Source organism: Ovis canadensis, chromosome 12, assembly GCF_042477335.2.
Source record: "Ovis canadensis isolate MfBH-ARS-UI-01 breed Bighorn chromosome 12, ARS-UI_OviCan_v2, whole genome shotgun sequence".
NCBI classification, from domain to species: domain Eukaryota; kingdom Metazoa; phylum Chordata; class Mammalia; order Artiodactyla; family Bovidae; genus Ovis; species Ovis canadensis.
In genome coordinates this window covers 53,953,135-53,971,078 of record NC_091256.1, presented here as the reverse complement: position 1 = coordinate 53,971,078, position 17,944 = coordinate 53,953,135, and the positions used below count along the sequence as shown (strand labels likewise).

Below are 17,944 nucleotides of genomic sequence, written 5' to 3'. Positions count from 1 at the left end.
GGGAGGCCCACAGTCGCTCCCTTAGGCTCATGACTGTGGTGTTTAATTTGTAATTATGATTATTAGGTAATTTTGGGTTGAAAAACCCAAATGAACTTTTTGGCCAACCCAATATGATATATTTTATGTATATTTTTAGTTATTCCATTTTTTTAAATAAAATTACTTTTTAGATTTATTGAAAAGTTACACACACACTGAGAGTCCCCTTATGTCCTTCACCCATTTTCCCCTAATGTTAATATCTGGTACATTTATCAAAACTAACATTATCCTTAGTATTTTATTATCAACTAAACACAAGTGTCCTTAGTCTCATTTAGTCTGTGACAGTTTTCCAGCCTTTTTGTGTTTTTCATGATTTTAGCAGTGGTGAAGAGTACTCTGTAGAATTTCCTCACTTTGGCTTTATCTTGGTGTTTTTCTCATGATTAGACTGGGATTTGGGTATAGGAGGAAGACTGTCGTAAAGGTGAAGTTTCTCATCAGGCATCTCTGGTGATGTTGATCTTCATTCACCTCCCCATTAAACTGGGGTTCACAAGGTCTCTCCACTCCTTTTCCAAACTCGTTTCTTTGGAATTGAATTCCTAAGTTCAGCCCAATTCCTAAGTTTTACATCCTGGAGGGGCAAGTATGTACATATATTTTAAATTCTTCTATAAGGGACATTTGTCCAGTTATTTATTTAATCCTTATTTACATCAGCATGCTCAGCATGCTAAGTTGATTCAGTTGTGTCCAACTCTTTGGAGTCCCATGGACTGTAGTGCTCCAGGCTCCTCTGTCCATGAGATTTCCCAGGTAAGAATACTGGAGCGGGCTGCCAGGCCCTCCTCCAAGGGATCTTCCTGATCCAGGGATCAAACCCACATCTTGTGTCTCCTGTGTTGGCAGGTGGGTTCCTTACCATTTGCATTACCTGAGAAGCCCACATCAGCATGAACTCATGTATATTTATTTTATTCTTTTGAGCTGTAATTCATATTGCTATATCATTTATTTCTGCAATTTTTAAAAATGCAAGTTGTTCCAGTTTTGGCCATTGGGAACTCTTTCATGTTGACTTCTTTGCTGACATGCTTATCCTTTTAGGTTTTTGAGTACTGTCTTTCTGGCATTTGTAAAACACTCCAGGCTCATCTTATATTTTCTCTGCCCCAGCCATAGAATCAGCCATTTCTTCTCAGAGCAGTCATGGTCTTTTGATTCCAGATGTATGATTCTCTGCATGATTAGTTCTATGGAATATTCAGAACAAATTATAAATGTCATATTTAGAACCAGTCAAAAATATCATATTTAGAACCAGTCATAAATATGAAGATCAAAGCAATTTTCCAATTTGAGTTGTTGGTTTTCTTGTCCCAAGATTTTCGATATTACTGTTTTACTTTACAGGTTTGAAATTCCATTTCATTTGTGTTTATTCATGAGAACAAACTTGTTTCACCAGAAAATTAGCTGATGATCAGATATGTCATTCTGCTTTATGTAATAGAATATGTTCATTTTAATTCATGTTGGGGGTGATGTTCATATTGGCCAATTAAGATAGAACTATACTTTGTATGTTTCATGAATGTTAACCAGTTAGCTAAGTTCATTGTCAAGGTCTGTGTAAAATGCTTTAGAATTTTGATTAGCAGTGGAATGAATGATTCCTTTTATAACATTAATGTCTTTTCAAGTTTTCTTTTTTAATTTTAGAAGGTATACAACATATATAGCTTTGGTTTAAAGTAGCTGTGATTGAAGACCTGTTCAGCAGTGTGGGGTAAAGCAAACTGCAGCATTTTCTGTGGAGTGAGAAGTCCTGAGTTTTAATCTTTGTTCTATTTCTGACTTGCTGAAGTTCCTAAGGGAAGTCTTAGACTTAGTGGATCTCAGTATTCTTATCTGTAAAAGAGGATTGGGCAAAAGCTTTAAAGTCACCTCACCCCGCTTCCCTTCCTTTTTAATAGCTCGATTGAGGATTTAAGGCTCATTTTGGTGACCCAGTGCTTTCTTTTTCAATTAAAAAATTTTTTTTTTATTGGAGGATAATTTTTCTCCGATAATTGTGTTGGTTTCTGCTGTACTACAACGGGAGTCAGTCCTGGGTATCTATGTATACCCCCTCCCCCTTGAACCTTCCTCCCAGCCTTCGCCCTCCTCCCCAGCCCTCCCGGTTACTGCAGAGTGCTGGGCTGGGCTCCCTGTGCTGTGCAGCAGCTTCTTGCTAGCTGCCTGTTTTACACACGGTAGCGTATGTGTCCTCGCTGCTCTCAGTTCGTCCCACCGTCTCCTTTCCCCGCTGTGTCCGCAAGTCTGTTCTCTGCATCTCTATTCCTGCCCTGCAAACAGGTTCATCAGTACCATTTTTCTAGATTCCATACATATGCATTAATATACTGTATTTGTGTTTCTCTTTCTGACTTACATCACTCTGTATAACAGCCTGTAGGTTCATGTACTTCAGTTCAGCTGACTCACATTTGTTCCTTTTCATGGCTGAGTGTGCTGCTTTTTATACTAGGGTTGAGCAAGCTTGTGCATTTGTGTGTGTGTGTCTAAAATCCTGGAACAGATCTAGTGTTATAGCTTGAAAGTAGTTAATCTGGTCTAGTGTGTACCTGAAAGGGAACGTCACTCAGGAAATGCTACAATATTCGTAGGAAACACTTACAGAAATAAAAATCCTTATTATTTACTTTTTTGTAGAAACAAATTCATAGTTTACTTTTAACAAGTTCTCATTATTCATAAAAATTGGGGAAAGCTGCCATCTTCAAAGGCTGTAGTTCATATTTTATTAAGTACATGTGGTTTCCTCCATTCTGTTATGTACACTTGTACTTTTTAAAGATTTGTTTTTTAGTTGCCATGTAGAAATTTTACTCATCTTCTAAGAAAGAATCAGAGGAGTTTATGTCTGTATTTTAGTTCTTTAGTGTCTGGCTTTATGGAGATGAAGACTGTGGGGAAAAAAAAATTTGCATTCCTTGAAATGGGCTCCCTGACAGCCATCCCTCAAGTTAGAAGGGGAAAAGAGTGAAGATAACAAAAGACTTGTATGATTAGAAGATAAAGTAGTATTTTGTGCTATTGTTTTGATTTTAGTTATAGTATTTGATTTATATTGCTTCTAAATTAAGTCAGAGACCTTCCTTTTTAATTTTTATTTATTTATTTATTTGATTTTGGTTGCACTGAGTCTTTGTTGCTGTCCAAGGGCTTTCTCTAACTGTGGTGAGCAGGAGCTACTCTTTGCTGTGATGTTCGGGCTTCTCATTGCATTGGCTTCTCTTGCTGTGGAGAACAGGCTACAGGGCCTTCGGGTTTCAGTAGTTGCAGCACACGGGCTTAGGTGCCCCACAGCATGTGCAGTCTTCCAGGACCAGGGATCGAAACCACATCCCCTGCGTTGACAGGTAAATTCTTAACCACTCGACCACCAGGGAAGTCTGAGACATTCAGTTTTTTAAGTTTTAAGACAGCAGTGGGGTCCCTCCTAGATTCTAGATGGTATGTAGAGATTGGGGAGCATTAGCAAACATAAATTCTGGGGCAGATTTGCCCTGTTTGACACTTATGAATGTCATGTGAAAGGTTCAGGGAAAAAAATCAGATGATATTCTTGTCTTATAAAAATAGTGCAAATAGATTGTATTATGCCATATGGTATACTCTGACACTCTATATGAGTATAGGATTATTATACTCATAGTATATCATAGTACTCATGGTACACTGGATTATAAGTACAGTGTTTTAAACAACTCACTGTAATTATTAGTTTAATTTTAGAACTGATTTTTATAAAGTGGAGATTTAAAGGCTGCTAAATTGATATCCCATAAAAATTGTTGAACTTTATTATTTTATTAAAAAGTTGTCAGGTAAAATGATATTCTCTTAAGAACATTGTTGATACTCTGTTATTTGCTCCTTCAATAAAGATCTGTTGGGAATTTATTTTGGATTGTTGTTGTTCAGTCACTCAGTCATGTCTGACTCTTTGCCACCCCATGGACTGTAGCATGGCAGGCTTGACTATCCTTCACTGTCTCCCAGAGTTTGCTCAGACTCATGTCCATTGAATTGGTGATGCTTATAGTTGAATTAATTATTTAAAGTTTTACAATATTCTCTAAGCTTATTTCAGAATTCTCTCTACATCAGATGATTTTAATGTTTTACTGAAATCTACTTCTGAATAGTTAGTTCTAGAAGGTCTTGTAGGTCTTCATAGAACTGTTCAACTTCAGCTTCTTCAGCATTACTGGTTGGGGCATATATTTCTTTATGAAAGTGAAAGAGGCAAGTGAAAAAGTTAGCTTAAATCTCAACTTTCAGAAAACTTAAGATCATGGCTTCTGGTCCCATCACTTCATGGCAAATAGATGGGGAAACAGTGGAAATAGTGGCTGACTTTATTTTTCTGGGCTCCAAAATCACTGCAGATGGTGACTGCAGCCATGAAATTAAAAGACACCTACTCCTTGGAAGGAAAGCTATGACCAACCTAGACAGCATATTAAAAAGCAGAGACATTACTTTGTCAACAAAGGTCCGTCTAGTCAAGGCTATGGTTTTTCCAGTGGTCATGTATGGATGTGAGAGTTGGACTATAATGAAAGCTGAGCACCGAAGAATTGATGCTTTTGAACTGTGGTGTTGGAGAAGACTCTTGAGAGTCCCTTGGACTGCAAGGAGATCCAACCAGTCCATCCTAAAGGAGATCAGTCCTGGGTGTTCATTGGAGGGACTGATGTTGAAGCTGAAACTCCAATACTTTGGCCACCTGATACGAAGAGCTGACTCATTTGAAAAGACCTTGATGCTGGGAAAGATTGAGGGCAGGAGAAGAAGGTGATGACAGAGGATGAGATGGTTGGATAGCATCACTGACTCAATGGACATGGGTTTGGGTGGACTCCAGGAGTTGGTGATGGCCAGGGAGGTCTGGCGTGCTACAGTTCATGGGGTCGCAAAGAGTCGGACACGACTGAGCCACTGAACTGAACTTATGACTAATAAAGATTTAGTTTCTCTTTCCCTTCTGAGTCCTGAAAAAGTTTTAATAAACAGATACATGTTAAAACCCTGCTATCAGGAGTGGGTAAAGTCTTCAAAGAAGAGAGATATGAAAGAGTAGTAAGTGGATTTTCTTGGGATGCTAGGAGGGTTAACATTTTAATCCACTTGAAAGTTGTTTCACCTACAAGTGATAACTCAAGTTGTTTTGTTTTTTAAAACATGAGCCATTTTCCTTTCAGTAATATAGTATGCATTGCCTGAAAATGCCTGGGTGAGCTTTTTTTTTGTAGAAAGATTAAACTCATGGAGTTAAAGTAAATTTTGAAATTCTATGAACAACCTGGTTTTGAAGATTTTGATAGGAACACCATGGCCCTGTGTGCCTGGCTGTGGTTCACTGCACTCTAGGCTCTGTGAGGTCAGGGATGGCAGGATGTTTGTTTTTCCCAAGCTATTGCAAGATAAGATGTTCAGTCAATAAATGGGTTGATCTGTATTTAAGGAAATGGCTTAGATGGATCTATTTGTTCATTTTTAATATCTTCTTATGAAAATTTGAAGTGCCCAGCAAAGTAGAAGGAACTTGGCACTGAATGCTTATATAGTAAGTGCCCTACACACAACCCTTCAAGTTGGGAACTTGCAAAGAGCCAAACATGAGTTTGCATGTTCAGTCACATAAGTTGGTTAACATGTCTGGTGTACATTGTCACGGGTGTGCATCCTCCACAAATGGTTGTGCTTTTGTGTATTTTACTGTACAGTACGGTGTAGAGTACAGCAGTACTGTATCTATTTAAGCTCAGGATGTCTGGAAACAAGCATAAAAGCAGCAGTGATGTAGCTGGTACTAGTGTACTTTTCAAGGTACTATTGAGATTAAAAATGTTTGATTTCTTGTGTTTGTTTTTTATGTATTCTTTGTGTGAAAACTATTACAAATCTATTACAGTACAGTACTATATGGCTCGTTATGTTAGGCTAACTTTGTTGTACTTAAAAACAAACTGGGCTTAATGAGTGCATTCTGGGAACAGAGCGTGTTCATATGTAGGGGACTTACTGTATACCTATCGCCTAGATTCTACCATTATCATTTTACTCTGCTTGCTTTATCACTCATCTCTCCGTCTGTCTTCCTATCCATTCAGTAACGTATCTTATTTTTGGTCCATTTCAAGGCTATTTCTGGACTGTCATGAAAACTCATTTGTACTCAGGGCCCATTGTCTGAATTAATGAAAGAGAAGGTGATGAGGAGTCAGTTTTAGGTATCAGATGTAGCTGTTGTTACTGACCTCATATGATACTTATTGATAAACTGGTTTCCACTGATGTTGCTATGACTTTAATGTCACTTCGGTCTTCAGTACAGTCTTGATAGAAATTCCTTAGCGGACAGCTTTCTCGATGGTATGAATGCCGATTGTGTGTGTTTACTGTTGCCGTTACAAGCAGCTTTAATGTTATCTCACGTGAGACTTCCTCTTTTATGTCTCTTTTGGTTAGGAGTAGCGCATCGAAGCCAGAGCAGTGAGGGAGTCAGTTCTCTCAGCAGCTCGCCCTCCAATAGCCTTGAAACGCAGTCCCAGTCTCTCTCACGTTCCCAGAGCATGGATATCGATGGAGTCTCTTGTGAGAAAAGGTAAAGTAAGCCAGTTTTCCAATAAGTTGCTTTACTGATAGAAAGGGAAAGGTCCATTCACTTTTGTGTTTAGTCCAGTAGTCTCAAATGCCAGCCCAGAGGTCCATGCCAGCCCTTAGCTTGATTAGCACTCAGTTTATTAAACTGAAGGGTCTTTGTATTATTCTGAAGTGATCTTTATACCTTTTTTAAGTTTGGGTGCTGAAATGTCTTTTATGAAATATTGGTACAGGTGGTTAAAAAAAAATTTTTTTTAATGTCTTTATTTTGTAAGTACAAAGGTGGCAAACATAGATCAGCCCTTAAAAATTTCTTCAAAGATTTACTACTTGGTAAAATTTTTTTTTTTAACTTGGTAAAAAAATTTTTTTTAACAGTTTGAAAGGATGTAGGCAGGTAAGCAAATGTTCTAGGAGCTCCATGAGGATCAGGGTGCCCTGGAGTAGAGCCATCCTGTGTTGCACAGGTGTGCAGGTATGCTGTGAGTAGATGACAGAGTGGCTGAGGGGTTGATTCCCTTACTCCTTGGACAGCCAGACCCCCACGACGTGGCTCCTCTGCCTTCACGCAGCCCCCTCTGTTTCTGTTAGTGGGCCAGGCAGATAACATTTTCTAGGTGTGTTAGAATACTGGGGTGTTGTGCACTTTAGGTTGGGATGAGGAGCCAGATCAGAGATCACCCTACTTTAGGCAAGAATTCAGAAAGGACTACACTGCCAGGAAAAAGATCAAGTAGAAAAAAATCAACCACATAGGGGAAAAACAATTGTGTTCTTACTACCTTTGCTCTGAGTGGATGAATTTTTTAAAACTCAAGTCAACTCTGTAATTTCATGGCCAGTGGGTAATTTTCATGTGGGTTTAACACCTAAATTTACACTTAACTGTTGTAGTCTGAAAAACCTCAGGCTAAGAACTGTCATATACAGTGGACCTTTTCATGTCTTTAAGCATCTAGCAGAAACAAACAAATTATCCAAGTGTTCAGAGAATTTCCTTAGAAAAATTTCTAAGAAATATGAACTCATGGTCAAAAATTAAAGCACACTCAGCGACTCTCTCTCTTGAGTCTGCCCGTGTGTCTATCCACACGTAGTCCTTCTGTTAATAAATACTTTACTTATTTCACTTTAAAGAAAAAAAAAAGCATACTAGAAAAAAGCCACCACATGTAAGAGTCTGTAGAATCAGTAACAATAGAATTATTAACCTAGACTCATTGGGGTTTTGGAATTGTCAAACAGAGAACATAAAATTTGTATTAACTAAATTTTAAAAAAGACTGAAAATGTGAATAAGAGGCAAGCACCTATAAAAACAACCAAGCGCATTTGAAAAAGAACCGAATATAATTTCTAAAAATGAAAAGATAGTAATACACAGTGGGTTAAGATACCTAAAGAGAAAATTAACAAATGCAATGATAGAGCTGAAGAACTTACCTAGAGTGTACCACAAAGAGAAAGAGAGATGAAAAATATGAAGGATGTTTAGAAATACAGAGCACAAGAGGACACAAATTTAATATATAGCTAACAGAAGTATCAAAAGGAGAGGGCAGGCACACTGGGAGATTTCTCACCTCTCTCCTTGTTCCATTGTTTCTTCCTCTGCTGATTTGAAAGCCATTATCAAAATGATAAATGGCTGAGAGTTGATAAATATTTGAACCTTCAGGTTCAGGAAGCCCTATAACTTGTGAGCAAGGTAAAGAAAAGGAAATTTGTATCTAGACATTTTATAGTTAACTTGCAGAAAACCAAAGACAAAGACATTAAAAGCAGCCAAGAGAAACGAGAGATTATCTACAAAAGGACGATAGTTAGATATCTCAGTGATGGAGGGCAGAGGACTATGGAATCAGTGTTAAGTGCTGAGAGAAAGTAACTGTCAGCTGGGAACTGTGTGTATTTGTGGAACTGTCTTTTAAGAGGAGGGGAGAAATAAAGATACTTATAGATATAAAAAACAAATGTGAACAACTGATGGTCTGCCACAAGAAGACCCCAAATTTTAACAGATGCATTTAAGAAGGAAAATGTATATGGCTGATTCACTTTGCTGTGCAGTAGAAACTAACACAACATTGTAAAGCAGCTATACGCTAATAAAAATTAATTTTTTAAAATGCTACAAGGATATATTGTACAGCACAGGGAATACAGCAAATTACTCTGTAATAACTCTAAATGTGGTATAACCTTTAAAACTTGGAAATCACAACATGGTACACCTGTAATTTACATAATACTGTGTACCAACTATACTTCAAGAAAAAAAAAATTTTTTTTCTCTAAAAAAAAAAAAAAAGGAAAATGAACTCAAGACTAATTGTCTGAGATGCAAGGAGGAAAGATGAGTTAAGAAAAATAATAAATATGTGCTAAATCTGAACACTGATGGTTTAAGACAGTAATAACAGTGTATGAAATAATGGAGAGAGAAGTAAATAATCTGATCTTAACACACTAGCAACAGAATAGCAATAGTAGATAAAGCTGGAAGGGGAGTGATTGTCTACTTGGGAGAGGGGTAAAGATAGTGGCAAGCTCTTAGACTTTGAGTTAAGAATACTTCATAAAATTTCAAGAATAACCACTGAAGGAATAGAAAGAGTGTATTTTCTAACCAGTAAAGGGAAAATATGAAACAAGGTTGGGGAGGGGAGGGAATTTAAGTCAATTCAAAGAAAAGGAAGAAAGAAACACAAATTTTTAAAAGAGGCAAACAGCACAAAATAAGATGGTTATAAAAGAAATGAAAATGTCAATAGTCACCGTAAGTCACAATGAAATGTCATAGACTGGATTAAAAACAGAATATAACCCCAGGTTTCTTTTTGTTTACTGAAGGTAACACTGAAACACTAGTGTTACCTGAAACACTAGATTAGAGAAAGCATGAAACTGAAAGAAAGGGAAAAATATACTAGGCAAATACTAAACAAAATGGGGATAAGTGTATTAATAAATTAAACTTTAAGTTACAAAATATTACTAGAAGTAAGCACTGTATAATGATAAATGTTTAGTTTACCAGCAGGATATAACAGTTTTCAAAATATTTATATGTACTTAGTAATATAATAACATATAATAAAGCAAATCTTGATAGAACTAGAGGATATTGACACATACCTAATATAATGGGAGATTTTTAACATATCTCTTTCAGCCATCAATAGAGCAAAGAGAATGAACAGCAGTAAGCACATGGACAAATTAAATAACACAGCTAACAAGCTTAATCTAATGAAGGATACCGAGCTTTGCAGTCTACAATTAGAGAATACACTTTTTTTTCTGATACTCATCAACCAGAAGAGTTCAGGAGTCAGAATCATACTGATAATGTTTTCTAACATTAGGTTAGATAATTCATGTAGGGTTAAAAAAAAAAATCATAAATCTGAAAATTAAAAAAAAAACAGCATGCTTCTAAATACAGGTCAAAGAAGAAATCATGATGGAAATCTGAACTGAACGATAACAAATATTATATACCGTCATTTCTGTGTCACAGTTAATGGGGTCCTTGCAAGAGACTATAAAGCTATATATATATATATATATAAGTTAAGTTGCTCAGTCGTGTCCGACTCTTTGCGACCCCCTGAACTGTAGCCTACCAGGCTTCTCTGTCCATGGGATTCTCCAGGCAAGAATACTGGAGTGGGTTGCCATTTCCTTCTCCAGGGGATCTTCCCGACCCAGGGATCGAACCCAGGTCTCCTGCATTGCAGGCAGGCACTTTAACCTCTGAGCTACCAGGGAAGGTTCATATATATATATATATATATATATATATATATATATATATATATACACATATATATATATATAAAATACTGAAAAAGAAAAAGAATATAAGTAAATACTTGGAATTAAACCCCATTTCTTGGGATATGTTTCCCCTGAATATGTGCGTGGCTTGCTGCTGCTGCTGCAAAGTCGCTTCAGTCATGTCCGACTCTGTGCGACCCCATAGATGGCAGCCCACCAGGCTTCCTCATCCCTGGGATTCTCCAGGCAAGAACACTGGAGTTGGTTGCCATTTCCTTCTCCAATGCATGATAGTGAAAAGTGAAAGTGAAGGCGCTCAGTCGTGTCCGACTCTTAGTGACCCCATGGACTGCAGCCTACCAGGCTCCTCTGTCCATGGGATTTTCCAGGCAAGAGTACTGGGGTGGGGTGCCATTGCCTTTTCCAGTGCATGGCTTACCTCCTTCCTATTTTTGCCTAGGTAGTATTTCAGCGAGGTGACCTCATTTAAATGGGAGAGCCCTGCCTTCTCAATTATCTTTTCCTTGCTCTTTTTCCTTTAATTTTTATATAGCATTTATATATACTCTATGCTTTGCTTATTATATTTATTATCTTTCTCCCTTTAATTGGAACGGAAGTTCCATGGCACAGAAAATTTTTTTGGTCTCTCGTCTGTTGGCATCTCAAATACCTAGAACAGTGCCTGCCTAGGCTGGGCACTCAGTAATGCTTGTTACTGAAAAAGAGAACTCTGTGAGAATGTAAATATGCAGGATGCAGATCAGTTTGAAAATCTGGATAAAATCAGACTCCTCAAAGATCACAATTCTCCCAAAATTGGCTTAGAAAGAGAGAATCTGAATAATAATAAAAAAAAGTTAAATCGAATCAGTATTTTACAGTTTTTCCAAAGAAAGCATCTTGCTCATATGATCTTATGGGTACTCCCACCATCCCAACTTTGCACACATTTTTCAGATAATCTTTAAACTTCCCAAGTCCATTTATGAGGCTCATATGACCTTCATATACAAAACCAGACAATACTAATATCAAAGAAGAAAATTAATTACACGGTAATCAATAAAATTGGTAAAAATTGCATGGTTATGAACATATTTGGAAAACTCTGAAGACATTGGCAAATCAAATAGTGCATCACATAGAAAGCAGGCAAAACATCTCCGGGTCTGGTCCGGGTGTCAGGATGGTGGTTACTGTGGGTTAGCATGGTTGTTATTGAAAGGGTCCTGGGGGGGGGGGCCTTTGGGGTGCTGGAAATGTTCTGTTGCTTGATCTGGGTGCTGATTACAGTAGTATGTTTCCTTAGTGAAACTTTATTCAGCCAAACACATACCATCTGTGCACATTTCTGTATAGATAATTCCATTAAAAGATTAGTTAAAAAAATAATATAGCATGACTTCCCTGGTGACTCAGACGGTAAAGCGTCTGTCTACAATGCGGGAGACCTGGGTTCGATCCCTGGGTTGGGAAGTTCCCTGGAGAAGGAAATGGCAACCCACTCCAGTACTCTTGCCTAGAAAATCCCATGGACAGAGGAGCCTGGTGTCCATGGGGTCGCAAAGAATTGGACACAACTGAGCGACTTCACTTTCACTTTCATGACCAACTTGGGTTTATCTTAGGAATGTAAGGGTGTTTTAACATGAGAAAGTCTATAACTATTATCCACCCCATTGTATATTAAATAGAAAAGCTCAACATCAATTCAAGATAAAAATCCTAGCAAACAGGAGACAGAAAGATGCATCCTTAAACTGTAGGGCACAGACAGAGTTTACCAAGTACTCCATGTGCTCCCCTGAATGCCCAGTTAGATTGGGGCTGAGTAACTAGGTCTGTCCCGTAGACTTGAAGTGACATGCGTCACATCTGGGTGAAGGCAGTTGAGCCGATGTTCCTCCTCCATCCCTCTCTTTTCTTGCTCCAGTGACCTTGGAGGCTGTGTATTGCAGATGGCATAGATTAAAGATGGAGTAAGGATGCTTCACTCTCATCAGACTTTGCGTAAGCAAGAAATAAACCCTTATAGTGTTAAGCCTCTAAGATTGCAGAGTGTATGTGTTATTACACTGTAGCCTCTTATTCTGACTACCATAAAGGACATCTGCTGAAATACTACAACAACTCTCGTACTCAGTGGTGAGAAATTAGAAACATTCTCTTTAAAGTCAGAAATAAGAGCACAGAAGACTGCTATTTCTGCTTCTATTCAACATGGGACCCTACCCAATGCAGTAATTGAAGTTAGGATTGGAGTGCAAGAAATGAAAGTTACTATTTGGAGATAAAATGATTATCAACCTAGGAAGTCCACTACATAAGTAAACAAACAGCTTATGAGAGGTTTATATCTAAAATTAGTTAACATTACTATGCACAAGCAACAAAAAATAAGAAATCTTAGTTTTTAAAAAGGTACCAGTCAAGTCACAATTTTATTTTAAAATATATGGTGCCTAGAGATAAATTTAGCAAACGAAGTGAAAGACTTATGGAGAAAATTAGAAAAGTTTATTGAAAGAAAACCTTAGTTATTTGGAGAGACATCCCTTGTCCAAGGATAGATCCATAGCATAAAGATGTCATTTCTACCCCGTTTGATCTTAAGAGTCAGTAAAGCTCTAGTCAAAACCCCAACAGTATTTTAAAGGAACCTGTCGAGATGATCATTAAGTATGTGTAGAAGAGCACAGGACCAAGAATGGCCAGGACTCTTTTGAGGTAGAAGAGCAAGGTGGAGGCATTGACCTAGCAGACACCAAGGCTTATTAGTGAAGGAGTAGTGAGTATGGCTTAGGGACAGACAGATTGTCTAATGGGGTGGAAATTAGTATCCAGAAAGAGACCTGCACACAGCTGGACTCAGTATGACAACTGGACATATGACATAAGTGGTTTCATATTACTGTAAAAAGAACGGTCCTTTCAATAAATGATGCTAGGACAGTTATTTAATGTGAGAAAAAAAATATATGTACTTAACTAGATTTTGCAATCAGGCTCTGCTTGATTGTGTATCATTTAAAAGTAATATGTATAGAAAATTTCCTCTAATTTTTGTTTTTGAAAGTGAGCCTAAGGAAATGACCACTTGGGAAAAATATTTTCAGTAAGTATGATAGATGGAATGTTTATATCCTAGTATATGAAGAGCTCTTAATAATTATTGAGAAAAAAGATGAATCTTTATTATTTAACTTTCCTGACTGCTCTTGATTGATGTTTTAGAACTTTTCCTCAGGGGATTCCCTGGCGGTCCAGTGGTAGGGCTCGGTGCTTTCACTTCTGAGAGCCTGGGTTTGATCCCTGGTTGGGGAAATAGGATCCTGCAAGCCTTGCGGTGCAGCAAAGATAACTTCCTCAGCCAGCAGCTGTGATATTGGGGTGGGTTTATCAAAGGTAAAAGACTGATTTGTCTTTTATACTTAAAGCATGTCCCAGGTGGATGTGGATTCAGGAATCGAAAATATGGAGGTTGATGAAAATGACCGAAGAGAAAAAAGGAGCCTGAGCGATAAGGTTGGTAAGAGATGAAGCCCTTGCTTCTGTTTTTAGGTACGGTTAATGCCATCCCAGGTGGCACAGGGGTAGAGAATCCACCTGCCAATACAGGAGACGAAAGAGATGTGGGTTCGATCTCTGGGTTGGAAATATCCCCTGGAGCAGGAAATGGCAACCTGCTCCACTCTAGTATGCTTGCCTGGAAAATTTCATGGACAGAGGATCCTGGCAGGCTACAGACCATGGGGTCCCAAAGAGTTGGACATGATCCAGTGACTAAGCACGCACTCGCATGCACAGTATAAATAAGCACTGCTTCATGTCTTGTATCTGTAAAAGTCTGTTAGAGAGGGCCATGCCAAACCAGCAGATCCTATTTAGGTGATTTTTTTTTTTTTTCCTTCTTTTGAAGAAATATGGGTAGCCTTGATCACCCTTAGTGGAAGTATAGCTTAGTCCTTTCACCTGATAAAAATCCTTCAGTTATCTTTGTTTCAGGTGCATTTTTTATCAGTAAATGATAGCAATGAATTTAGAGTTTCTTTGAATTTTTTCTGTTGATTTTTAATTGCTTAAGCGAGTAAGTCATTCTGAGGAAGATGATCAGGAATTAAAGCAAAAATGAGTGGAAACAGGAGGTTTTTTGTTACCGTCTGAACTTGAGTTCCCCATATTTAAAAGAAGACATTTTTGGTTCTTGTGTGTGTGTCATGGTATAGTACTGGCATAGATAATTGCAGCCCTTTCTGTTGAGTAAGTTCTTAGTGTTCAGCAGCTGTATTAGAAGTTGGACTATAGCCTCTTAGTGATGCAGTGCTTTATTTTGTGGTGTTTGAATCTTACAAAGTTCTTTATAGATGTTATTTCTATCTATGGTGGAAAATAGTGAGAAACATTAAAATCTGGAAAAATTTCTAGAGAAAAATCGGTTATATACCTAAAATGTCAACCTGGTCTTTTAGCATTCAGAAAAGGAAATACATGGGACTAATGGGAATAATAAATGGGAAATAAATGATGCATCCTTCATCACATGTCTTCCTTGGCAATTCCTGATACCAGTCCTGCTGTTTTGTATTCCCTGCCATATGATGTGTTATAAGCTCATGAGACCAACAGGTTATAACTTTAAAGTCATAGTAACAAGTTTATTTTTCCTTTAATCAGTAGGTGTATAGTTGTCTGTATTTCTAAAATATCCTTATTTGTGAATGAATTAAATCAGAATTAGGTATTTCTGTTAAAGTCTAACTCACACCTCCTACTGCTTGAAATTAACCCCCAAATCTTCTTCCCCACAAGGAGCCTTCATCAGGTTCTGAAGTGTCTGAAGAGCAGGCCTTACAGCTGGTCTGTAAGATTTTCCGTGTCTCCTGGAAGGACCGGGACAGGGATGTGATCTTCCTTTCTTCTCTTTCTGCACAGTTTAAGCAGAACCCAAAAGAAGGTAGGAATCGGGCTCAACTGTCTCATTTCAGAGCCCTCCGTAGAAAAACAGAACGTGAACTCTTGTCTTTCTCTGCTGTCGACATACCTTGTCTTGCTCTGCAGTTGTATTTCTGATTACAGGGATACTTCTTGATGAAGACTGCTGTTTGTCTACTTTCCACTTACTGATAAATTTTTAAAAAATGATTTCTCCAAAGGAAAACTGTGTATCAGTTAATAGTCTCCATTGTCTCAGGGCTGAAGTTTTTTCCCTTGCAATAAGAAGGTGCTTAGAGAGAGCATTAGGGCCTCTTATATTCCGGGCAGGAGCATGCGGGGTGGTCTGCAGGGATCCTGAGAAGGTGACCGGTACCTGTTGTAAGTGCCTCCCGGGTCATACGTAGACAGTGGAGTAAATGTGCTTGGGTTAAACTGCTTTAGCAAACTAAAACATACTGATATTTTGCAGTGTTTACAGGATTCTATTTTAAGAGGCTATACTAAACCACACTTGAAGTATTAAAACTTGGCAAGAGATCAGCATTGCAGGGCACTCTTCATTCTTCTCTATAGCAGTCTTCTGGAGCACTGGTCCCAGCCTTTTTGATACCAGGGACTGGTTTCATGGGAGACAGTATTTCCACAGATGAAGTTGTGGGGATGGTTTTGGGACCATTCAAGCAAATTACATTTATTTTGCCGCTGCTGATCTGACAAGAGGCAGGGCTAAGGTGGTGATGCGAGTGATGGGGAGTAGCTGTAGACACAGATGAAGCTTCGCTCACTGTCTATTGCACACCTCCTGCTGTGCAGCCCTGTTTCTAAGAGGCCACGGAACATATATCTGTCCGTGGTATGGGGGACCCTGCTTTGGAGTACAGAAAATGGAGGGGAAGTTCATTGGAGTCTTCTTTTGCATTTTACTTGAATACAGCCTCCTTGATGGTGGGATTTTTGTCTGTTTTGCTTCCCCATGTATTCGCAGTGCCTGCCCTTCATAATCCTTCAGTAGATACACTTTAAATGAGTGAATGAATGTCAAGGAGATTGCATTTCCTTTTCCCTGCTACCTATCTTTCACAGCAAACAAAAAAAAATGTCTCTTATGTTCCAGGTAGATGGATAGTTTATTTCTGATTTTACTGGGTTCTTGTTAATTGTGACTGTAGAGTTGAGCTTAGCAACCATGAGTTTCAAAATCCTGCCACTTATTATTGTAAATCTTAGGATTCTCAAATCTATCTGATAATTTTTAGTAACAAATCAGGTAAGATTTACATGGGTTAGACATTTTATTTATTGAGTGATATTTAATATGGGCTTTCCTGGTGGCCCAAGTGGTAAAGAACCCACCTGCCAATGCAGGAGACTCTGGTTCAATCCCTAGGTTGGGAAGATCCCCTGGAGAAGGAAATGGCAACCCATTCCAGCATTCTTGCCTGAGAAATCCCGTGGACAGAGGATCCTGGTAGGCTGCTGTCTATGGGGTCCTAAGAGTCAGACACAACTTAGTGACTTAATAACAACAAAAGACCTATAACAATCGAGACCTGCAAAGAATAAGAAGGAGGCTAGAGAACAGAATCTGCTCCAGAAGGGCAGGTGGCAACTAAATATTAGACCCTTGAACTTTGTACTTCATATTTCCAGTGTGATAAACTAACCTCTGTAGTTGGGAGTAGCTTCTTTTTATAGCTAATATATATCAGCAGTGACCCTCATAGACTGGGCTCCAAAATTTTTTTTTTAATAAGCTTTCTGTTTGAAAACATTTTAGATTTACAGAAAAATTATAGAGCTAGTGCAGGTAGTTCCTAGGCACACATCACTCAGTTTTCCCTAATGTCATCATCTTCCATAATCATAGTATACTTGTCAGAGCTAAGATATTACTGTTACTCCAGAACTTATTTGGACTTCCCCACATTTTCTACTGGCGGCTTTTATTACTCAAGAATCCAGTCCAAAATAGCACATTGCACATCTCTGGCTTATGCTGGCTTATTCAAGGACCGTGTGTATGAAGACCCATGTATAACCTCCTCTTTATTCTGCCTTTCCAACAGTGTTCTCTGATTTTAAGGACTTGATTGGCCAGATTTTAATGGAAGTGCTAATGATGTCTACTCAGACCAGAGATGAAAACCCGTTTGCAAGCTTGACAGCCACCTCTCAGCCAATTGCAGCGACAGCTCGGTCACCAGACAGAAACCTCATGCTGACCACCGGCTCCAACCCAGGAACGAGCCCCATGTTCTGCAGCCTGGGTTCCTTCGGGGCCAGCTCTTTATCTAGGTCAGTGTGGTTCTTTCTGCACATCTCACTGGTGGTAAAATAGCCATGAAGTGCGTAGGAGAAAGGAGCATTCATTCAGGGGCCTGAATCACGCAGATTATGGCATGTCTTATGTTTGGGGGTGTGGTTAACTCACTGAGGAGACATGGTCTTTTCCAGATGGGTCTCTGACTTTCCATGGTTAGGCTGTTGGTAAATAAAATTTTAGAAACAAATAGCTGCATAGAGTATGTTCTTTGGAAAGAAGGCTTTCTCATATTGT

General features: G+C 38.5%; 1 protein-coding gene across 4 annotated transcripts in view; it reads left to right on the top strand.

Annotated features, from left to right (window-relative positions):
* The window catches only part of UBE4B (ubiquitination factor E4B), a 120,378-nt gene that overhangs the window by 44,087 nt on the left and 58,347 nt on the right, over positions 1 to 17,944 (top strand). For all 4 annotated transcript variants that reach the window (XM_069545728.1, XM_069545729.1, XM_069545730.1 and 1 more), the window contains 4 exons: positions 6,532 to 6,667; positions 13,890 to 13,977; positions 15,262 to 15,406; positions 17,454 to 17,682. In XM_069545728.1, coding sequence (XP_069401829.1) covers positions 6,532 to 6,667; positions 13,890 to 13,977; positions 15,262 to 15,406; positions 17,454 to 17,682 — 598 coding nt within the window. The remainder of the gene's footprint in view (positions 1 to 6,531; positions 6,668 to 13,889; positions 13,978 to 15,261; positions 15,407 to 17,453; positions 17,683 to 17,944) is intronic.